The sequence below is a fragment of the Gopherus flavomarginatus genome, chromosome 1 (assembly GCF_025201925.1).
Source record: "Gopherus flavomarginatus isolate rGopFla2 chromosome 1, rGopFla2.mat.asm, whole genome shotgun sequence".
Classification (NCBI taxonomy): Eukaryota; Metazoa; Chordata; order Testudines; family Testudinidae; genus Gopherus; species Gopherus flavomarginatus.
The window spans coordinates 57,148,552-57,173,186 of NC_066617.1; the positions used below are offsets into that span (position 1 = coordinate 57,148,552).

At 45.2% G+C, this 24,635-nt stretch overlaps 1 protein-coding gene across 2 annotated transcripts in view; it reads left to right on the forward strand.

Moving 5' to 3' along the window:
* The window catches only part of CNTN1 (contactin 1), a 434,418-nt gene that overhangs the window by 253,357 nt on the left and 156,426 nt on the right, over positions 1-24,635 (forward strand). For both annotated transcript variants that reach the window (XR_007772052.1, XM_050936109.1), the window contains exons 4-5: positions 13,522-13,648; positions 21,481-21,653. Coding sequence is in view for 1 of the 2 variants with exons in the window: in XM_050936109.1 (XP_050792066.1) it covers positions 13,522-13,648; positions 21,481-21,653 (300 nt within the window). In the remaining variant the exon portion in view is untranslated. The remainder of the gene's footprint in view (positions 1-13,521; positions 13,649-21,480; positions 21,654-24,635) is intronic.

The following is a 24,635-nucleotide window of genomic DNA, read 5'->3' on the forward strand; positions in this document are numbered from 1 at the left end:
ATAAGCTGGGCCTGGACAAACACGCGGCCCTTTTCCAGGACCCTCCACCTCAAGACCAAGGGCCACAGCAGTGGGGGTTTTGGACTCCCTGGGCATACCATCAAGCCCAGGGTCCGCAACATACTTCTCCCCGGCCTGCGGCGGACCGAAGACCACCAGAGTCGACGCTGTCTCACCCCCCTCCCTCTCCGGAAGGCGATGACAGGTCCAGCCACCAGGACCCAGAGCTCCCTCTGCAGCCGGAGGGCCGGGTCCAGACGGAACCCCCTGTGGACGCTCTGCTGCCAGGGGTCTCCTCGTCATCTTCCCCCGACGAGGCAGTGGCAGGCACCTCGTCCTCCAGCCCTCCCCCTCTCGACCTCAGGGCACATCAGGACCTCCTCAGGCGTGTGGCGCAAAACTTAAATTTACAAGCAGAGGAGGTCGCTGAGATCGAGGATCCGGTAGTCAGCATCCTCTCCGCGGATGCTCTCACCAGGGTTGCCCTGCCTTTCATTAGGACCATTCAGGCCAACGCCACCACTATCTGGCAGTCACCGGCCTCCATCCCTCCTACCGCACGAGGCTTGGAGAGAAAGTACATGGCCCCCTCTAAGGGCTATGAATTCCTGCACGTCCACCCGACACCGTGCTCCCTCGTGGTGCAGTCGGTGAACGAGAGGGAGCGCCATGGACAAGAGGCCCCAGCGCCCAAATCTAAGGAGGCAAGGCAGATGGACCTCTTAGGCCGTAAAGTCTATTCGGCCGGGGCGCTACAGCTCAGGGTCTCCAATCAACAGGCCCTCCTTAGCCGCTACTCGTTTAACTCCTGGGTAGCGGCGGACAAGTTTAAGGAGCTGTTACCGCAGGAGGCACGTCAAGAATTTGCAGCGATTCTTGTCGAGGGCAAGAAGGTCGCAAGGACCTCGCTGCAGGCCTCATTGGACGCTGCAGACTCGGCCGCTCGGACCCTTGCCTCAGGGCTTACGATGCGCCGCATATCCTGGCTTCAGGTCTCTGGCCTTCCACCGGAGCTCCAGTATACCATCCAGGACCTCCCCTTCGAAGGCCAGGGCCTGTTTTCAGACAAAACAGACCCAAGGCTAAAGAGCCTTAAAGACAATCGCGTCATCATGCGCTCTTTGGGGATGCATGCGCCTGTGACGCAGCGCAGATCCTTCCGGCCGCAGAACCAGCAGCAACAATGCCGGCCGTATCCCCAGTTCCGCCCACGGCAGGACCTTAATAGGCGCTGGGGCAGGAACAATAGGCGCAGACAGTCGGGTGGCAGAACCAAGGCTCCTCCAAGGCCCCATCAGGACCCAAGCCTTCATTTTGAAGGTGCGCCCGAGGGCGCAGTACCAGTTTCCCCTTCGGATCCTTCCCCACAGTTTTCCAACCGTCTTTCGTTTTTCCTCCAGGCGTGGACCCGAATAACATCAGACCGCTGGGTCTTATGCACTGTACAGGCCGGTTACCGCCTGCAGTTTTCATCGCCCCACCCTCATCCCTCTTCAGGGACCCCTCTCACGAGCAATTCCTCCGTCAGGAGGTACAGACGCTCCTCGACAAGGGAGCCATAGAGGAGGTTCCAGAGACCGAGAAGGGCAAGGGGTTTTGTTCCCGATACTTTCTTATCCCCAAGGCCAAGGGAGGCCTCAGACCTATCCTCGACCTGTGAGAACTCAACAAGCATATGATGAAGTTGAAGTTTCGCATGGTATCCCTGGGGACCATCATCCCATCGCTGGATCCTGGAGACTGGTACGCCTCCCTCGACATGCAGGACGCTTACTTTCATATCGCCATATTTCCACAGCACAGGCATTTCCTTCACTTCGTGGTCGAACGCAAGCATTATCAATTTGCGGTCCTCCCATTTGGCCTTTCTACGGCCCTGAGGGTATTCACGAAATGCATGGCAGTCGTCATCGCACATCTTCGGCGCAGCTGCATTCACGTGTTTCCCTACCTCGACGACTGGTTGGTCCGAGGCACATCAGAGCTGCAGGTCCGCGACCACGTCCGCAGGATCAGCAACCTCTTTGCTGCCCTAGGCCTCATTGTCAACGTGGACAAGTCCACTCTGCTCCCCATGCAGAGGATAGAGTTCATAGGGGAAGTTCTGGATTCCACCTTGGCCAGGGCCTTGCTACCACTGCCCAGGTTCCAGTCGCTATCGGCCATCATTCTGCGCTTGCAGGCGGCCCCCCGACCTCCATAAGAACATGTCTGGCCCTCCTGGGCCATATGGCGGCCTGTACGTTCGTGACAGCGTATGCTCGACTCCGCATGAGGCCTCTCCAATCTTGGCTCATCGCGCAGTACCGGCCGGCCAGACAGTCGTTAGACACAATTGTCACCATCCCCCAGGGAGTACTGGACTCCCTCCGGTAGTGGTTAGACCAGTCCATCGTGTGTGCAGGGCTCCCGTTCCATCCGCCCCAACCCTCGGCATCCCTGACGACGGACGCCTCAGATCTGGGTTGGGGGGTGCACAGTGGAACCCTGAGGACTCAGGGCCTGTGGTCCCCCCAGGAACTGGACCTCCACATCAACATACAGGAGTTGAGAGCGGTCCGTCTTGCTTGTCAAGCGTTCGTCCATCACCTTCAAGGTCACTGTGTCGTGGTGTTCACCGACAACACGACGACCATGTACTATATCAACAAGCAGGGTGGCACCAGATCCTCTCCCCTATGTCAGGAGGCGACGCGGCTCTGGGAATTTTGTATAGCCCATGCCATTCACCTCACGGCCTCCTACCTACCTGGAGTACGAAACACACTGGCGGATCGCCTGAGCAGATCCTTCCGCTCACACGAGTGGTCCCTTCGCCCGGACGTCGCCCTCTCACTCTTCCAGAGGTGAGGTTGTCCCTGGATGGACTTCTTCGTGTCCAGGGAGAACAGGAAATGCCAGGCATTCTGCTCCTTTCAGGGTCGGGAGCCCGGGTCATTAGCGGACGCCTTCCTTATCCCATGGGCGACCCATCTGTTTTACGTGTTCCCTCCGTTTCCGCTGGTCCACAAGATCCTCCTCAAGGTGCTCAGGGACAGGGCTCGCCTGATTCTGATAGCCCCAGCGTGGCCCAGGCAACATTGGTACCCCATGTTGCTGGACTTCTCAATAACCAACCCAGTTCCCCTGCCCCTTCACCTGGATCTGATCACCCAGGACCACGGCAGGCTCTGTCACCCGGACCTTCGGTCTCTGCCTCTCACGGCGTGGCTCCTGCGTGGCTGACCAGCTCCAAGTTACGCTGCTCTACCCCGGTTCGGGAGGTTCTCCTGGGCAGTAGGAAGCCTTCCACTAGAGCTACGTATTCAGCCAAGTGGAAACGTTTTTCCTGCTGGTGCTCGGAGAAGGGTTTTCTCCCTATGGAGGTTTCCGTCGCCAATATTCTGAACTACACCTGGTCCCTCAAGGTCCAGGGTCTGGCAATATCGTCCCTTCAGGTTCACCTAGCGGCCATCTCCACCTTTCATCCTGGAGGAGATGGCCGTTCGGTCTTCTCCCACCCTATGGTGGCAAGATTCCTGAAGGGGCTGGAACGTCACTACCCACAGGTCCGTCCCCCTGCCCCTTCATGGGATCTCAACCTCGTTCTGGCTCGGCTCATGGGCCCTCCATTTGAGCCGTTAGCGACTTGCTCCCTGCTCTACCTCTCCTGGAAAACCGCCTTTCTAGTGGCCATCACCTCAGCTAGACGGGTGTCGGAACTCCGGGCTCTCACGGTAGACCCTCCGTATACGGTCTTCCATAAGGACAAAGTGCAGCTGAGACCGCACCCTGCCTTTCTCCCTAAGGTGGTCTCAGCCTTTCACATTAACCAGGAGATCTTCCTTCCCGTCTTTTTCCCGAAGCCCCATTCGTCCCGCAGGGAGCAACAACTCCACTCGCTGGATGTCCGTCGGGCACTAGCATTTTATGTGGAGAGGACCAAACCGTTCCGCAAGTCCCCCCAACTCTTCTTGGTGATAGCGGACCGTGTCAAGGTCCTTCCTATTTCCTCACAGAGGATAATCTCGTGGGTAACGTCCTGTATCAGGACCTGTTATGACTTGGCCCACATCCCTACGGGCCGTGTGACTGCACACTCTACCAGGGCACAGGCATCACCACTGGCTTTCCTTGCCCAGGTGCCGATCCAAGAGATCTGTAGGGCGGTGACCTGGTCATCGGTCCACACTTTCGCTTCCCATTACGCCCTGGTCCAGCAGTCTAGAGATGACGCGGCCTTCGGCTCAGCAGTGCTCCATGCCGCGACTTCTCACTCCGACCCCACTGCCTAGGTAAGGCTTGGGATTCACCTAACTGGAATGGATATGAGCAATCACTCAAAGAAGAAAAGACGGTTACTCACCTTTGTAACTGTTGTTCTTCGAGATGTGTTGCTCATATCCATTCCACACCCGCCCTCCTTCCCCACTGTCCGAGTAGCCGGCAAGAAGGAACTGAGGAGCGGGCGGGCCAGCAGGGGTATATATCAAGCACCATGGTGGCGCCACTCTAGGGGGCTACCTGCCGGCCCACTGGAGTTGCTAGGGTAAAAAGTTTCCGGCAAATGTGCACGCGCAGCGTGCACACCTAACTGGAATGGATATGAGCAACACATCTCGAAGAACAACAGTTACAAAGGTGAGTAACCGTCTTTTCCTATTGTTCCTGGGAGGGGAAAAAAAGATTCTAACATACATAAATATAGGCCATTTTCACTTGGGTAACTGCAAGCTATTGGAGCTCCATAACAAGGCCACCCAGAGGATTCAGGGGGCCTGGGGCAAAGCAATTTCGGGGGCCCCTTCCATAAAAAAAAATGACAATACTATATTCTCGTGGGGGCCCCCTGTGGGGCCCGGTGCAAATTGCCCCACTTGCTCCCCCCCCATGGGCAGCCCTGGGAAAAGTAAACCTTCTACATCTTGGCACAAATCCAGTTTTGAGAAAACTTCTTTACAAGGTATCACTGGTTCTCAGCATCAGCTAGTGCTAAAAGGCACTAAAGCTCATTAAAAGAGTTGGACAAATATGTGCCATCAAAACTGTTTCTGGATCAAAAACTAGGGGTTTTTAAAAAGCAGAAAAAAATCACGGACAACGTCTGCTTTCCTTCAAAATGTGTTGTGTTTTTTTTAATTGAAAAGTTGAAATTAGTCTGCCATAACCTGAAAATGGTTTGGGGTTTCAGAAGTGTAGCCAAATATCTTCTGCTTGCTGTGTTTGATTGTTTAAAGAAACAATAAAAAAATTCTATTTTAAAAAAAAATCCAAACTTTTTGAACCACCTCAGCTTGTGACCAAACGCCTGAGCCCATCCAGTCAGAGTTTTTTCCAGGTTTTTGATACGTTGCTGGCTTCCTTGACTCATATCTGTCTCCATAACTTTGGGTTCATTTAGGTTAGAATATAAAATGGCCATACTGGGTCAGACCAAAGGTCCATCCAGTCCAGTATCCTGTCTACTGACAATGGCCAATGCCAGGTGCCTCAGAGGGAATGAACCTAACAGGTAATGATCAAGTGATCTCTCTCCTGCCATCCATCTCCACCCTCTTAAAAACAGATGCTAGGGACACCATTCTTTACCCATCCTGGCTAATAGCCATTAATGGGCTTAACCTCCATGCATTTATCTGTTTCCTAGAGACTGGCTCCATGAGGTCCCTCACAGACTGGAGACTGTTACTATGGGTTTGTCTTTAATATAGCTTATGTACATACTCCACACACTGAGCATTTGAGCTTGTTTCAAATCTGGGATGAGCCTATGCTGTGAAAACTGAAATGCTCAAAATAGCACATACATGTGAATGGAAATAGGGTGTTAAAATTAAATTACCCCAGGGGTTCTCAAACTGGGGGTTGGGACCCCTGAGGGGGTCACGAGGTTATTACTGGGGGCCATAAGCTGTCAGCCTCCACCTAAAACCCTGCTTTGCCTCCAGCATTTATAATAGTATTAAATATATTAAAAAGTGTTTTTAGTTTATAAGGGGGGGGGGCACACTCACAGGTTTGCTATGTGAAAGGGGTCACCAGTACAAAAGTTTGAGAACCACTGAATTAACCCCTCTGGAGCCTCAGGAAAGCCTTGGTAGGGTTGGGAAGGAGGTAGGTGGTGTCGGATATTGCTTTTCTCATGTGATCCCTCCCCCAGTGGCTAATTTTAAATGAAGCTACCCTCCCCTGACATGAATCTCCCTATGGCACTGAAATTAAATATAGACTATAATTTGGCATTTGAGAAGTGAAAGGGATGGTAGCCCTAATGGAAAAGCTAACAGCTTGGCTCTTCTGCAATCCTCAAACTGCTGAATGAGCTTTAGGGTAGGGAAGGCTGTGCCTTCTGAACAGCCTAGTCCTTCCCCCTATCCGACCACCACCCACTTCCTGCCCTCCGACTGCCCGCCCCCCTCAGAATCCCCGACCCATCCTGCTCCTTGCCCCCCGTATTGTCCCCCAGAGACCCTCACCTACCACCCCAGGACCCCACCCCTGCTCCCTGTCCCCTGACTGCCCCAACCCCTATCACCCCCTCGCTGAGTCCTAACAGAGCCCTGGAATGCCCACGATCCAGCCCCCCCCATTCCCTGTCCTCTGACTGCCCCCCCAACCTCTGCCCCCTCCCTGTCCCTGGGACTCCCTGCCCCTTAGCCAACCCCCGCAGCCCTGACCCCTTACCCCTGACTCCTCTCTCACCTGGAGCCTCAGCACATCCAGGAGCTTCTCTTCGACAGAGGCAGCGTGTCTCCAGCAGGGCCTGAGCTCTGCCCCACTCGGAGCCGCATGGTCAGGGCGGGACCTGAGCTGCGCCCCACTCAGAGCCACGTGGTCAGAGGGCAGGTCTGGGAGCTCCACGCTGAGCTCAACTCCCTCCGCTCAGCCTGGAGCTTGCAGCCCTGCCCCCTCACCATGAAGCTCTGGGTGGTGCAGGGCTCAGGGGCACCGCCGGAGCCACGCTGCAGCTGTCCAGGACACTGCTGGATGGGCTGAGGCTCCGGGAGAGGGGAGGGGAGGGGAGGAGATGGGGCCAGGTGGAGCCGGGAAAGGAGTCTCAGCTATGCTCGTGGGGGCCCCTGCGGAGCCCCGGGCCTGTGGCAAATTGCCCCATTTGCCCCCCCCCGGGCAGCCCTGCTCCATAATATATAATAATAATTAGGAACTGCTTAACTGAAAATGTCACTGGGGCCTAATATCTGAACATCACTAGTTCACATGCAGCTTTATGTATGGACTGATCAAAATTCACTGCTATGTGATGGCAATTTATTGGCTTGCAATGTATGAAATGATTTGGTCTCAGATGAGTTCTTTGCTGACGGATGTCCAGATTGTTGAAGTTGTTGGAGTTACTCTGAGGGCTTGTCTACACATACAGAGCTTCAGCGTCGCAGCTGCACTGCTGTAGCACTTGGTGAAGACACCACCTATGCTGCTTGGAGAGCTTCTCTCGGTGTACGTACTCCACTCCCTGAGAGGCAGTAGTTATATTGACGAGAGAAGCTATCCCATTGACATAGCATCTGCACCAAGAGTTCGGTTGCAATAACTGAATGGCTCGGGGTGTGGACCTGAGTCTGTCGTGTAGACTAAGCCTTAGCTTACGCTGAAGTAAATGAAGCAAAGTTGGCACCATCTTGAAGCTCCACTACTAACAGTAACAGTGTTTAATTGGTGTGTTTTTGAATGAAGAACTGTAAACTTATCAATGAATCTTACTCTGAAAACTTAGCATATTTTAAAATCTCTTTTAAAATGCAGTACTCACATTTGACTTTCCTGTTCTACAACTTTCACAAGTTAACCCCACAAAAATGCCACTGGGATGCCATTTCATCTGGTAAGCTCAGGCACCCAGTGTTGCCCTGACCTGGTTGAGAACTGCTGATACAGTGTTTTCGGTAACCATGTAAATGACAATGTGTATGTATTTGGAAAGTATTTTAAATGGGTGGAGGAATGTGGTGTCCTGCCCTTTTAAATGGTTAGGCTCTCGGAGTTCAGTGCAGAGCTTCACTTTCATTTTAGTTTCTATTTTGTGGCCAAAACAATGAAGTCTTTCTATCACCTTTCCCTATGTCTATTCCCTTCTCTGTTGGGTCCAAATATAGCAGCAATTTAACACTTTCCCAGTAAGTAGCCCTTGCTCTCTGGAACTAAAAAGCTCTGTTTTCTAGTTCTGCTCATTCCAAAGTGCCATCCTGGAGTGGGTTTGGATCTTCCGTTTTAAAGAATCACCCACTTCAGGTTTAACAAGCCTCACACGTGCGCCAGGTTGGGCTGATTGTGCCCACAGAAGTTCTTTAACCCCTTCCTGGCTAGTGATGTGATCTGCCCCACTACATAATCCTACTGAATTCATTGAAGTTTCAGGAATTTCAGTAAATCATAGCACAGGATGTAAATCAAGTCAGAATTTGTCTGCTTTATCTATTAAAGATTATAACAAATTAAAGCCTAGCATAAGTAAATGAAAGTCAATGTAATTACAGCAGGGATGAATTTGGCCCTGAATCTTTAAATCTGGAAACAGCAAATGTAATTAATGAGAGCAGGAATTACGTAACTAAACAAATACTGAGGTAAAGAAATTTGCTCCTGGCATAAGAAACTGATGGGAAGAAAAAAATGGAAATAAAAATTGAAAAGCAGTTCTATACAGGGGACACAGTTAAACTTTTTATTTGTTTTGCCTTTTATTTGAAGTTATTTTTTCTAGTGATAGTCTTGATTATAAGGATAGGAAATACCAGTTAAGCCTTTTAAAATATTATTTGCAGATTTAGAAAAGGTTAGAGAGAATTTTGAACTTTACTCACCACATTATGGTCATCATTAAAAGTAACCAGTTAGGCACACACATCACATTGTGGTATCTGAGATGCCACAGCTGTGAACTCTAATTGCATCTTCTGTGGGGCATATCCTTATCTGTTCCAGAGCTCTGCTTAGTGTGGGGAGTGGATGGTGCATATTTTGAGAGCTGGCTCTACACCCCTCAGAGCTGTTGCCAGCAACTCTAAATTACATCAGTGATTTTGGGGTCTTCAGACTGCAGAGGATTAGTGTGTAAGCAGAGTCAGAATGAGCTCTACCCTGACATCTGATAGGGAGCTGTGGAAAAAGACTTCAGGGGCTGATCTTGTTTGCATGGGCACAACCACCCTGCCTAGCATGATGGACTGCTTGCTGCTGTGGGATCCCCAGTCTCTTTGTTATTGGGGCAGGAGTAATAAAGTGTTATCCTGGTGAGGTGAATCAAGGACAGTAGAACTGTACTTGGCATTTTATGACAGAGGGACTCACCCTCAGCTAAGTAGCACTCACTGGGCAAGGGACATGGGTTCCAATGCCCAGTGAATTGAGAGAGGATAGGACAGCTATGTGTACCTGGTAGTATGGACCCCTTCTGAGGGCCCCGAACACCACTTTGGCCCCTCCTCTCTCTGCAGTGTAATAATAGAGCTAATTTTGACTCAGAAGTCTTGTTAGATGTTGCAGCACTGAAATCACTAATTCCTAGGTCGAAGCATTAGACCTACTTTGTGCTAGTGGTTCTGAGTGCGCCAGCACTGAGGCCCCCCCTACTAACAGATGAAATCACTTAGAGCTGAAGTTACTAAGAGGTGAAATCACTGAGAGCATGTTAAGTAGGGATGGGACCTGAAGACAAGTTGGTGAGTGGCTAGCAGGATGGCTAGCGGTGAGGAGAGGATAGTGGAGAGTCGCAGCTATAGTGGAGAGGAGCGGCAAGCAGGATGGCTGGTGGAGAGGCGCAGCTCATGGTGAAGACTGTAGCAGAACCCCACGGAGAGGCTTGGCAATCAGCCATCAACCTGGCAGTGGCATATGTAAGATTCCCCCCATACCTACCCCTGCTTCCACCCAGGCTAGGAGGTAAACTCTGCAGATGAATTTCTGACATCTGGGCGCTGCACTGACCAAGGACAGAAACTGTGGGAGGGGTGACTTTTGGGTTGTTGGACGCCAGAACCACTCTGGGGCTGCACTGACCAAGGTCAGAAACTGTGTGGGCGGGGGTGACTGTTGGGTTGCTGGACTTAAGACCCTGAGGGGAAAAGGACACTGCCAAACTTACTTAGGGGTAGGTCTTTTGCTCTTGGTTCGTGTTACGAATCCTGTTTGTGGTGTTTCCCCAACATAATGCCGCATTGTTTCCCTCCTTTATTAAAAGGCTTTTGCTACACTCAGACTCCGTGCTTGCGAGAGGGAAAGTATTGCCTCCTAGAGGCACCCGGGGGTAGCATGTAATTGTCCCAGGTCACTGGTTGGGGGCTCGAGCCGGTTTTGCATTGTGTTATTGAAACAAAACCCCCGGATACTGAACCTGGCCCTTGTTGTTGCCCTCTGATCAGCAAAAGGGTTACAGGTGAAGCGGAGTGGTGCTTGACCACACCCCTGACAAATGGCCCCACATAGGGAGATGGGGTTGCAGAGGTTCAAGGCCCAACTGCACTTAGATGCACTACCAGGGTGTTGCCTAGATACCAGCAGGATGATCCTTTTAAGATGGGGGAATTCTCTGCTGCTGATTTGTGGCTGGATTATGACCCCTTAACACTAGCTGAGTAATGCAAAGGGGCATAACTACTCCTGGGAATGTGTTAATCTGTGTATAGATAGAGGATCACTCTCTGCTGGTGCACAGCATTTACTATTCACACTGTTATAGGTTGATAAAAATTATGTGTTTCCATAAGACCACAAAAAGTCCAATAATACACATATAGTATTTTTGTTATTCCTAATTCCCACATTATTGGGCCAATATTTTTATTAGAAAACTAGCAGAAAACTATCCGAGATACTGATAAAAAGCTTGATCCTGGTCTACTTGAAGTCAGTGACAAATTTCCACTGCCTCGACTGGCAGCAGGTCCAAAGAGGTACTGTATGCTGCAGCGTGGTCGTGCAAATTGTTATAACAACATCCAGGTAAGAAGGAGAGAGACTTGTCACAGAAGTGGAGGAGAACTGGAAAGATGGCCAAAGCAGCTGAAGAATGGTTTCCTTTCTCTTTACTTTTACAGCATACTACTATTTAAAATTCATGTATTATTAAACCGCATAAATAGACCATCTTATACTGTAACATAGACAACTAGTATCTACTGACTGTGGGAGGCACAATTTAAAGGTCCCCCCCACACCCCAGCACGCCCCCTCTTATGCTCAGCAGCCCCTCCCTGCAGCTCTGAGAAGTTAGCTCAGTGGGGAGAGGCAGCAGCAAAAGCAGCGGCTCTCCCTGCAGCTCCCAACTGTTTTGCTGCTGCCTTTCCCCATGGCCGCAGCTTGCAGTTGGCCAGCCCCAGGAGCTGCCATGAAGGGATGGGGCACTGCTGGCAAAGCGTGACAGAAATGTTTTCAATTATGCCTAGGTTACTTAAGCACACACATCCCTGTGACTTTTCAATGGGACCCTTCAGACATTTCAGCGCTTTTGAATATCCTACCCCTCAACTTTAGAATTTGGCACAGAGTGCCTCAAACAGGAAGAATGAAATCATATAACTTACTCAAATTTGAAATATAATTTACTTATTCTTTTGCATAGAGACTGTCTGGTTTGGCCAAAGTACATGGCAGAGGGGCACATGATGGCATATATCACATGGGTAGGTGAACGAGCTCCTAATGGTGTGGCTGATGAGGCTAGGTTCTATGAATGAAATAGCTAATATTCAATTTTCTCATTTATTAAAGAAACTGTAGCACCTCCATGCTCTGGAGCAAGAACTTTGCTTGGTCGGGAGATGGCTCTGGTATCTGGCTTGCAGCTTTTGTTCTCATTTGTTCTGTAGAGACTTATTAGAGTTTGTCAGTTAAAATCTCTTAACATTCCACCTGCACTGAGCATGCTCTCCCCTCACAGCAGCTACATGCACATACTGCAGACTGTCTTGCACATGCTACATCCTAGGGCTCCAGGAACTAGACAGGAAATTCCCTGCCATTGCTCTTCCCAGCAGCTGGGGACCACTGTGTCAACAGTCACCAAAACGAAGAGCCCCTGCTGGCGCCCTGGCAATGTGGAGAAGGAGGGAGAAAGCAGCCTGACTTGAATGCAGGGAGCAGGGAGGGGAAGAGAGAACGAGCAAGGTGAAGAGGTCAGGAGCTCAGAAGGAGGATGAGCATGGGGGTGGACAAAGCTATTTAAAAATGTGAATTGCTCAAAGAACCTTAATTCTGGAATTTCCTAACTTGTGAGTCTTTTCATTGCAAGCATGAATGTAAGCAATACCCGTCACATCAACTTTAACTTTCTTTTAACGTAGCTTTTTTGGGATTTAATTGAATATACAATGATAAATTTACCTTTGCCTGCAGCATCTTACATCATTTTTCTTTTCCAAGAGGCCTGAATAAAAGGAGAACAGTTTGATTTGGAGAGGAAGGCTCAGCTTCATTCTCTTTCATATTAGTCTTTTATCCGTAAAGTAAAGACTGATTCCATAAATACAAAAACCTTGGTGTTCAGTAGGTCATGGGAAAAAGGACTATTCAGCTTTAGCTCACTCGTTTGTATTTGTCCCAGCTCACATGTCCTCACTATCAGTGCTGGAAATATGTTGGCCTGTGTCGGATGAGTTGGTCTCAAATGCATTCCTGGTAGATATGTCCAAATGACAAATACTTCCATCAGACCTGGCACTAATTGTCACCCTAGTTGGTAATGTCAGCAGAGAGGGTAAGAAATGAATGGAAATGAAATCTAAATTACCTTCTCCCTCACCCCAGGGCAAGAATGACCCAGAGAAGAGTGGTAAAAGGAAGCCAGCACTGATGTCCATATTGTGCTTGTTTTGTTGATGCATGCAGGACTTCATTTTGCAGGGCTAACAAACCAACAGCATCCACACACACAGCATGTTATAAAATGTGTGTCTTTTGTATTTTTTATTGTTTGTTTCTTAATGAAAATCAATACAAAATGAATAAGTGTGGATGATGTAAATTGATTCAAGAGAGATTAATAAGACTGGAACTTTTCAGCTTGGAAAAGAGATGACTAAGGGGGAATATGATGCCTATAAAATCATGACTAATGTGGAGAAAGTGAATAAGGAAGTGTTACTTATTCCTTCTTATAACACAAGAACTAGGGGTCACCAAATGAAATTAAGAGGCAGGAGGTTTAAAACAAACAAAAGGAAGTATTTCTGCACACTATGCACAGTGAACCTATGGAACTCTTTGCCCAAGGACGTTGTGAAGGCCGAGACTATAACAGGGTTAAAAAAATAACTAGATACATTCATGGAGGATAGGTCCATCTATGGCTATTAGCCAGGATTGGTAGGGATGGTGTCCCTAGCCTTTGTTTGTCAGAAGCTGGGAATGGGCAATGGGGGAGGGAGGCCACTTGATTATTATCTGTTCTGTTCATTCTCTGTTCATGGGCCACTGTCGGAAGACAAGATACTGAGCTAGATGGACCTTTGGTTTGACTCAGTATGGCCATGCATAAGATTTACTTTCTTAACATCTATTAATTGTGAACCTATATTTTTATTTCAGAGGATGGAAAAGGATATGGCCCAGTTTTTGAGGAGCAACCTATTGATACCATCTACCCTGAGGAATCTACAGATGGACAAGTTTCAATGAACTGCAGAGCTCGAGCAATCCCTTTTCCAACTTACAAGTAAACTTTTAGCTTGGTTTTGAATTACAGGGCTTGCCAGGCATTTCACACACTAAACATTTCAACTATTATAATTTGCTGATTCTGAATGAATGAATGAATGAATGAATGGTTTAGCAGGTGGATATATAGTCTTCCTAGACACACAGGAGTTGAAGTTTGTGCATTTTTTCATTAAAAAGACAGTTTTCCTTATACTTGCAATGATATCTAGGGAAGTCCTGAACAGAAAATATCAACGTGTTTCATGAAACATTTTCAGGTTTCTTCATTTATTTTTGGGAGCCTAGCTGTGATCTTTCGAGACAGTCCTTCATTTCCTTTCAGTCGAAATCAGGGATAGCAGTGTCCTGGAGTTAAGAAGCTTTTTAATGAATTTTTTTTAATGTTTCTACCAGCTCTAGTCTAGAGTTTCACCATAATAAACCTCATATTCTTAATGAACCAGTCCATGATGATTGATTCTTCTGTGCAAGTGTAGGATCTCATGGCTTCCATGGGTCTCTACAATAGGCTCAACACACATCAAAGGACATACTCGGGAGCTTATCTTTTGTCATGAGAGCATGGTAATTTATATTCTTGTCATGGTCAGATAACTACCTCCTTCAAAGTAGGGACAGGCTCCTAAGTCCTCTCAAGGTGAGGGACCCATTTCACTCATCTTCTCTCACAAACTGACAGACTTAAACTCTTCTGTCAAGAATTTTATGAAGGAGAACACAGATGAGTCACTGAGCCATTCTGTCAATGTCTGTAATAACATTACAATCATCTACTGTACTGTACTATCAACACAGTACCCTCCAAATGCCCATTTTCACCCCATCGTCCTTGCAAATCACTTGATTATACATAATATCTGTGATGAATGGAGAACTTGAGAGGAGATTAGAACACTGGGGCTAGACAACTCATTTTCTTCGTAACAGAGAGAGTTCTTGTGTTCTTATGGTGATGGTGGAGGCTAATAGGGTTTTTTTCTCCCCTCACCACCATGACTTCTTCAAAGTCCAAACCAGCAGGATTGTTCATGTGGTGAACACCTTGGGGAATGTAGACATTTTAAAATATATTGATTTCAATTACAACACAGAATACAAAGTGTATAGTGCTCACTTTATATTACTTTTGATTACAAATATTTGCATTGTAAAAATGACAACCAAAAGAAATAGTATTTTTCAAGTCTTCTCTGAATTCACCTCATACAAGTACTGTAGTGAAATCTCTTTATTGTGAAAGTGCAATTTACAAACGTAGATATTTTTTGTTACATAACTGCACTCCATAACAAAACAATGTAAAACTTTAGAGCCTAGAGGTCCACTCAGTCCTACTTCTTGTTCAGCCAACCGCTAAGAGAAACAAGTTTGCCTCTTCATGCTTTGACCACCATTCCAGAGGACATGTTTCCATGCTGGTGATTCTCATTAAAAAACATGCATTAATTAAATTTGTGATTGAGCTCCTTGGAGGAGAATTGTATTTTTCCTGCTCTATGGTTTTACTATATTCAGCCATATATTTGGTATTATGGTAGTCTCGGATGATGGCCAGGCATATGCTGTTTGATTTAAGAACACTTTCACTGCAGATTTGACAAAACACAAAGAAGGTTCCAATATCAGATTTCTAAAGATAGGTACTGCCCTCTACCCAAGATTTAAGAATCTGAAGTGCCTTCCAAAATCTGAGAAGGATGAGGTGTGGAGCATTCTATCAGAAGTCTTAAAAGAGCAAAACTCTGATGCAGAAACTACAGAACTTGAACGACCAAAAAAGAAAATTAACCTTCTGTTGGTGGCATCTGACTCAGATGATGAAAATGAACATGCACTGGTCCACACTGCCTTGGATTGTTGTTGAGCAGAATCCATCATCAGCATGGACGCATATCCTTTGGGATGGTGGTTGAAGCATGAAGGGACATATTAATCTTTAGCGCATCTGTTACATAAATATCTTGTGATGCCAGCTACAACAATGCCATGCAAACACCTGTGTTATAATTCTCACTTTCAGGTGACACTGTAAATAAGAAGTGGGCAGCATTATCTCCTGCACATGTAAAAAACAAAACAAAACAAAAAAAAAAAAAAACCTGTTTGTCTGAGTGATTGGCTGAACCAGACGTAGGACTGAATGGACTTGTAGGCCTTAAAGTTTTACATTGTTTTATTTTTGCATGTAGTTATTTTTTGTACATAGTTCTGCATTTGTAAGTTCAACTTTTGTGATAGAGATTGCATTATAATACTTGTATTAGGTGAATTGAAAAATACTATTTTGTTTTTTACAGTGCAAATATTTGTAATAAAAAGTGAGCAGAGTACACTTTGTATTCTGTGTTGTAATTGAAATCAATATATTTGAAAATGTAGAAATCATCCAAAATATTTAAATAAATAGTAATCTTATTGTTTAACAGAGTGATGAATCACGATTAATTTTTTTATCATGCAATTAATTGCAATTAATTTTTTTAATCGCCTGACAGCCATATTTTCCACTCAATAACAGATATGAGTATTTCTTGCTGTGATATTTTTACTTATTTGCAGTTAGCATAATTCAACAGCATGAATTGTCACAGACTGAAATATCACTAGAGGAGGTTTCGGAATTAATTGATAAACTTAACAGTAACAAGTCACCGGGACCAGATGGCATTCACCCAAGAGTTCTGAAAGAACTCAAATGTGAAATTGTGGAACTACTAACTATGGTTTGTAACCTGTCCTTTAAATCAGCTTCGGTACCCAATGACTGGGAGATAGCTAATGTAATGTCAATAAAAAGGGCTCTGGAGGTGATCCCTACAATTACAGACCTGTAAATCTGACTTCAGTACCAGGCAAATTATTTGAAACAATAGTGAAGAATAAAATTGTCAGACACATAGAAGAACATAAATTGTTGGGCAAAAGTCAACATGGTTTCTGTAAAGGGAAATCATGTATTACTAATCTATTAGAATTCTTTGAAGAGATCAACAAACGTGGACAAGGGGGATCCGGTGGACATAGTGTACTTAGATTTCCAGAAAGCCTTTGACAAGGTCCCCTCACCAAAGGCTCTTACGTAAATTAAGTTGTCATTGGATAAGAGGGAAGATCCTTTCATGGATTGAGAACTGGTTAAAAGACAGGGAACAAAGGATAGGAATAAATGGTAAATTTTCAGAATGGAGAGGGGTAACTAGTGGTGTTCCCCAAGGGTCAGTCCTAGGACCAATCCTATTCAACTTATTCATAAATGATCTGGAGAAAGGGGTAAACAGTGAGGTGGCAAAGTTTGCAGATGATACTAAACTGCTCAAGATAGTTAAGACCAAAGCAGACTGTGAAGAACTTCAAAAAGATCTCACAAAACTAAGTGATTGCGCAGCAAAATGGCAAATGAAATTTAATGTGAATAAATGTAAAGTAATGCACATTGGGAAAAATAACCCCAACTATACATACAATATGATAGGAGGCTAATTTAGCTACAATGAATCAGGAAAAAGATCTTGGAGTCATCGTGGATAGTTCTCTGAAGATGTCCACTTAGTATGCAGCGGCAGTCAAAAAAACAAACAGGATGTTAGAAATCATTCAAAAAGGGATATAGAATAAGATGGAGAATATCTTATTGCCCTTATATAAATCCATGGTACACCCAAATCTTCAATACTGTGTGCAGATGTGGTCTCCCCATCTCAAAAAAGATATACTGGCATTAGAAAACGTTCAGAGAAGGGGAACTAAAATGATTAGGAGTTTGGAACGGGTCCCACATGAGGAGAGATTAAAGAGGCTAGGACTTTTCAGCTTGGAAAAGAGGAGACTATGGGAGGATATGATAGAGGTATATAAAATCATGAGAGGTGTGGAGAAAGTGAATAGGGAAAAGTTATTTACTTGTTCTCATAATATAAGAACTACAGGCCACCAAATGAAATTAATAGGCAGCAGGTTTAAAACAAATATAAAAGGAAGTTCTTCACACAACACACAGTCAACCTGTGTAACTCCTTACCTGAGGAGGTTGTGAAGGCTAGGACTAAACAGGGTTTAAAAGAGAACAGGATAAATTCATGGAGGTTAAGTCCATTAATTGCTGTTAGCCAGGATCGGTAAGGAATGGCGTCTCTAGCCTCTGTTTGTCGGAGGATGGAGATGGATTGTAGGAGAGAGATGACTTCATTATTACCTGTTAGGTTACTCCCTCTGGGACACCTGGCATTGGCCACTGCTGGTAGACAGGATACTGGGCTGGATGGACCATTGGTCTGGCCCAGTGTGGCCATTCTTATGTTCTTACCTGCTGATATAGTTACTTCAGAACAATGTCTTCATTTTCCTGTCTCTCCAACTCTCTTACCTAGGCTTTTTGGTCACTGTGATGCTTTCAACCACTCCGTTTTGGAGATAAACAGTAGTCCAACACAAAACCTTCAATCCTTCCCTGAGCTCAATTTTTAGCTCTCCTGATCTTCTCACCAGGTGCATGCTGGTCTCTTCCCTATTTGTGCAGGAGTTTGTTCACATTACCTGTCTCCAAGTGTGGCAATTCTTCACTCTTCTGTAGGGCTGAAATATCCTTATGTCCTCCTTGGGCTTCTAAGCTTTGTTTCCGGGAGTTGCCTTGTCACCTTGAAAGGTGGCACCACAAAGGTGACAAGTGCCATCTCTCTACTTCAGACCTCTGATAATTGGGGTGTAAGCCATAGGTTGTCTGCCCTAAGATTCCAACTGACCTGCTTCTCTTGGGGCCACTTCCTATATTGCCTTCTCTGGTTTCTCAAATACACAGAATCCAGAATCAGAGGGGTAGCTGTGTTAGTCTGAATCTGTAAAAGCAGCAAAGAATCCTGTGGCACCTTATAGACTAACAGACGTTTTGGAGCATGAGCTTTCGTGGGTGAATACCCACTTCGTCGGATGCATGTAATGGAAATTTCCAGGGGCAGGTGTATATATATGCAAGCAAGCTAGAGATAATGAGGTTAGTTCAATCAGGGAGGATGATGCCCTGTTCTAGCAGTTGAGGTGTGAAAACCAAGGGAGGAGAAACTGGTTTTGTAGTTGGCAAGCCATTCACAGTCTTTGTTTAATCCTGATCTGATGGTGTCAAATTTGCAGATGAACTGAAGCTCAGCAGTTTCTCTCTGAAGTCTGGTCCTGAAGTGTTTTTGCTGCAGGATGGCCACCTTAAGGTCTGCTATCGTGTGGCCAGGATGGACACAAATCAGATATTAGGAATGGCAATATACAAAAACCTGTAGGAGAACACTTCAGCCTCCCTGGCCACACAGTAGCAGACGTTAAGGTGGCCATCTTGCAGCAAAAAAACTTCAGGGCCAGACTTCAAAGAGAAACTGCTGAGCTTCAGTTCATCTACAAATTTGACACCATCAGATCAGGATTAAACAAAGATTGTGAATGGCTTGCCAACTACAAAACCAGTTTCTCCTCAACTGCTAGAACAGAGCCTCATCCTCCCTGATTGAACTAACCTCGTTATCTCTAGCTTGCTTGCATATATATACCTGCCCCTGGAAATTTCCACTACGTGCATCCTACAAAGTGAGTATTCATCCACGAAAGCTCATGCTCCAAAACGTCTGTTAGTCTATAAGGTGCCACAAGACTCTTTGCTGCTTTTACAGAATCCAGAGTCCTCCATACAGGGTTTTTCAATAGCCCACATTTCTGGGTTCAGAGCTTTTGCTAGCTTTCTTGGCAGAGAGCCCTTCTCTAGGCTCTCCGTCCCCTGCTGTCTCTAGGTCTCTAGACTTCCTACCTCCATCTGGATTGGCCCTAACTGAGCCACCAGCTTCTTATATAGGCATGGAGGCCCCGTGGCCACACATTTTTGTTAATATGACACGCAAAAGCATGTTGAGCACTTTACAGAACAAATACAAATGTGTCCCGTGTCCTGAAGAGCTTACAGTTTCTTTTATCTGTGACACAATGAGTGTAACAGTGGTTCTTAACATGAAAAGACCTGCACTCCTTAGAAACTTTTAGCGTATGAGAAGTTCCACTGAACTAAATAGGACTTTTTCTTGTGCATAAAGTTACTCATAAGTATTTGCAATATTGGGGTCAGCTAGAGGAACTGCATGAGGAGAGACAGTTTTTACAGTAATAAGATCCCATGGTCACTCAGTTATGGTTTGTGCACATTTTGAATGAGTCTATTAAGGCCTATTTTTATGACATTTAATTATAGAGTAACTTTGTTTTACAAAGGAATATAAATAATATTGTGTTCATACAAAAAGAAAAATTCAAGCTGGATCAAGGAAACGTGACTGTGTACTGACCTCAAACTAACAAGTTCAGAAGAACATGTTTACTATGACTTTTTCCTCTGATTCGCCACAGATTCCACTTTGTGCAGAATGTTCTGTTTTGTCATGTTTTAAACTACGTATGTGATAGCTACCCTTGTATATTTCTGCATATATTTTATAATTTATTAATAATGTCTACATGTGGTTTTCTTCATGGGAATGAAATATGTAACAACTTTTAATTCCCATTAATATAATTAAAGATTTTATTACTATTATTATTATTGTTTATTACTGCTGATGCTATGGAAAAGCTTCCAGTTTGAAAGTTATTGAGTTTTGATCTTGTTAGGGATGTATTTTTTATTAAAATCACTTCACATGATTTTTCTCTCTGTTTCAGATTTCAATTTTTAATTAACTTTTAACTTCCCAACAATAACTGCATTTAACACAACCTTTCAATAGTTCTTTTTGTTGAAGAAGCAAACAGAGTGTAATCTGATTTTCAAAAGTATTGTTTGCCTGTAGAACTTGGTATGAAATTGTGTGCATACTTTGAACTTTGTAGGCTTTATATATTCTCAATTCGTTTCTGTTGCCTTCAAGCAATATTATGGGCTCCCTCTGGTGGACACAATAATACCTATACATTCCCATGGAATTGTGTCCGCAGTTCAAAAGTGTTGGGTCATTTTCATTTCTGGAGTAATTCCATTGAAGTGAGTAGAGTTACACTAGGAATGAATTTGGCTCACTGAGTTCCTGCCTTGTTGGGGTTGAATTTTATGAAATAAAACAGCAATGCCACATCTGCACAATCAAATGCAGAAGCCGGCCCATCCATTTACCCATCCAGTCTCCTATGCAGAGTGCCCCAGTCATTCTTCTAGCAGTCAGGGAGCGTAGAAGTCTCCAGCAATTTTGTTTAAAAAAATGGCAATGTTAAAACAAGTCTGACTTTCTTTTCACTGGCATTACTATTACTTTATGCCTAGAGTAACTTCCTTGGCCTACACATCCCCAAGTGTATGGGGGAGGATCTGGTAGAGATTAGGTAGTAACTCTGTTGCATATTCCAAGGGTGCAGAGTGGGTGTTTTCTTAAGCTACTTGACCCCCTCCCCCAGCCCCACTCTCATATAGCTCTTTTAGTCTCACGAATGGTGGTGGTTCTCACCTTGCGAATTGGACTGACTATCATGTTTATAGAGAGATAATTTGGGTGAGGTACTTTTTTTTTATTGGACCAACTTCTGTTAAAAGATATTACCTCACCCACCTTGTCTCTTTAATATACTGGAACTGTCATGACTACAACTACACTGCCATACATCATGTTTATATGGCATTAAGGCAGGTCAAATTTGAGAGCCTTGTCTGAAAGGAAAATTAAAATAAAACCATTTATTGTAATACATGAATATAATATAGTTATTTTCAATTAAAGGCAAGTTGTGAATCGATATATGAAGAGTTTTCTTGCAAATAATTTTTTAGTAGATGTTTCACAATCATCACATCATCTTTTCTTTTTTTAATAGGTGGAAACTAAATAACTGGGATATTGATTTAACAAAGGATCGCTACAGTATCGTGGGAGGTAGACTTCTTATCAATCACCCAGAGAAATCAAAGGATGCTGGGAAATATGTTTGTATAGCATCGAATATCTTTGGAACTGTCCGAAGCGCTGAAGCTACTCTAAGTTTTGGATGTAAGCACATACTTCAAAACAGATAAACACATACTGATTAGATTTAAATGGTCAATGCTTCACTATTATTGTTGCAACATTTTACAGTCATTGCATTGTATCATTGTATTGCTCTGTGAAAATGATATAACGTGCCTTCATCGACAGACCAGCAAGAAGTTTTTAAAGCAGCTTGTACTCTTCATCCTGCTGTTGGCATTACAGCCATCTCAAAAGCCTTACATTTATATCTGTAAAGAGAGTTTCACAGCTTATTTAGCCAGAAAGGGGGAATTCCTACAATCTTGAGGCATATAGTGTCCTAATTTTTTTTAAGACACAATAGAACCCATGGAGAAGTTGTCAGAAGAGAGATACAGATAGGTTCACATGATGGTCAGCTGTCATCCTTGTCAAAACAGATTGGAAGTTCTTGAAGATGGATGATGTGTCATTTTATAGTGAAAAGAATGCTGCAATCCTTGTGCCACATTTAAGGCCCTGCTGAGGGCTTTTCTGTCAACTTCAGACTATGGAGCAGTGTTTTCTACACACACACTGTCAACAACAGATACTTTGTTGAGAGAGATTAGGGTGACCAGATAGGACGTGTGAAAACCTGGGATGGGGTGAGAGGAATAGGCACCTATATAAGACAAGTCTCTAAATATTGGGACTGTCCTTATAAAATTGGGACATCTGGTCACCCTAAAAAGGATGTATCTGGGTAACATAAATAGCTAGATTTTATCAGCTGGAGAGAGAAGGGTTTTTGTTTGTTTGTTTTTTTAATTTCCCCCTTAAAATTGTGTTATCCTGGAAATATTTTGTACATTCAAAACACAGGGTGAAATCTTTACTTGTGCAGAGATCCTGCATAAGGCCCTATGGACGGCTTAATCCTCATATTAAGGGCTTAGGCAAGACAAGTGCTCCACTTGTGATCACTCTCTGCACAGGGCAGTATTTCACTTTTAGTAAATAATATCACCCGTTTAAGAGGTTTAATGTAAACTCCATGTTGTAATTGTAATCCTTCTGCCCCTCTGAGTTGGCAGCAATAAGGACCAGGTTCTGTATCCAGGGGTTCCGTTTTAATAACACCATGCATAACTGGCTCGAGCCCCCACCCAGTGACCTGGGACACTTACATACCACACCCTCCTGGGCGTCTCTAGAAGGCAATGCTTTTCCTCTTGCAAGCACAGAGTCTGAGTGTAACAAAATCCTTTTAATAAAGGAAGGAAACAATGCGGCATCCCATTGGAGAAACACCACAAACAGGATTATAACACAAACCATAGACACAAACCCACCTCCAAGTACATTTGGCAATGTCCTTTTCCCCTTAGGGTCTTAAGTCCAATTACCCCAAAGTCCAACAACCCAAAAGTCTCTGGTCAGTGCCACCCCAGAATTCAAGAGTTTATCTGCAGAGTTTTACCCCCCCCCCCCACAGCCTGGGTGGAAATGGGGGGGAGTCCACACAGGATGTTAAGGGGCACCTTATGTGGACCAGGGCCAACTGCTCCACCTCTCCGTGGAGTTCTGCTGCAGCCTTCATCGCGACCCGCTCCACCACACCAGCTGTGCTGCTCCTCCAGCTGTCCCTGCAAACCGCTTCACTCCGCTCACTGTTCCTTGGGCTGCTCCAACACGCTGCAAACTGCTCCGCTCTGCCAGCCGCTTAACAATAGGTCTTCAGGCTCCCCCGCTGGTTAACACAGCACTCAGTGATCTCAGCTCAGCTCTTCCAGTGATTTCAGCTCTTAGTAGGAGAGCCCTGGTGCTGGTGCACCATTGGCCCAACATGAACTCAACTCAGCAGTCTCTAGATGGACTCCTAATGGAATCAAAATTAGCACTACTCTTTAAGAGTGGAGAGAGAAGAATGTGCAATTGGTGTTCCAGGCCCTCAAAAGGGGCCCATACCATCAGGTACACACACCAGTTCCCAACCTCTCTCAATTCATGGGGTTTTGGAACCCATGTCCCATGTTTAGCAAGTGCCACCCAACTGAAGTTGAGTCATCTCTGTCACAAAGCAGTCCCATAGTTCCCCATTCACACAATCAGGGTGACAAACTTTTTTTTCCTCCTGTCCCAATAACAAAGAAATTGGGATCCCAGAGCTGTTAAAATAACCATCCCAGTCTGCTGTGGGCTTACGCTAAGTTGGGGGTGGGTGCCAATGCAAATGCTCGAAATCTCTTTCCACACTCTTCGAAATTTTTGAAATTCTTTCCACACTCCCCGCAATTCACCACCAGATGTCAGGGGAGCGCTCATCCTAACTCTGCTTACATAATGTTTCATGAAAGTAAATTTAATATTATGGGACCAAAGATTTAAAAGTGAAGCCAGACTCATGGATTTTCACACAAATCTGGATGCAAGTGTGGTCTGTATTTTAAATAGAAATATTCCACAGTGCATTTTCTAGCAGAAACACAAGGCTGGATTAGCGTTTCTCTGTATAGTGAAGGTGAATTTAGCCGGTAGGCATACTTTCCCACTGATATCCAAGGAGTGGCATGCATTCCAGTAGTTCACACTTCAGATGCCTGTGGCTGCAGACTTGGAGAGGAGCACTTTAAAGAGGTGTAAGCCCCAGCCCTGGGCTGGCCAGAGCAGCCCCAGTCCCTCTCCCTTTAACCGGTTAAACGATATGATTTTAATCATTTAAATGGTTAACTTTTTAAACGATATTTACATCCCTAGTTTATACCAGGGGTGCTGAGCTTTGTAAGCAAACGTTCAAATGCTAACAATAGGGATGAATTAAAAAAAACAATGGAAACCAAAATATGCCAGGAAACTGCTAAAAATCTGTTTTTTTTAAAAAAAGCATTAAAACTTTGTTGTCTCTGCTTTCCTTTGTTCTATTATTTCCCCTTCCCCTGGCTCCCTATAGGTCAGCAAAGCTCTTCTACCTCCCTACTACCACAATAACTGTGAAATGCTTCTGTTTCAAGACCATATATGGCATAGAGCTTGTTCAAA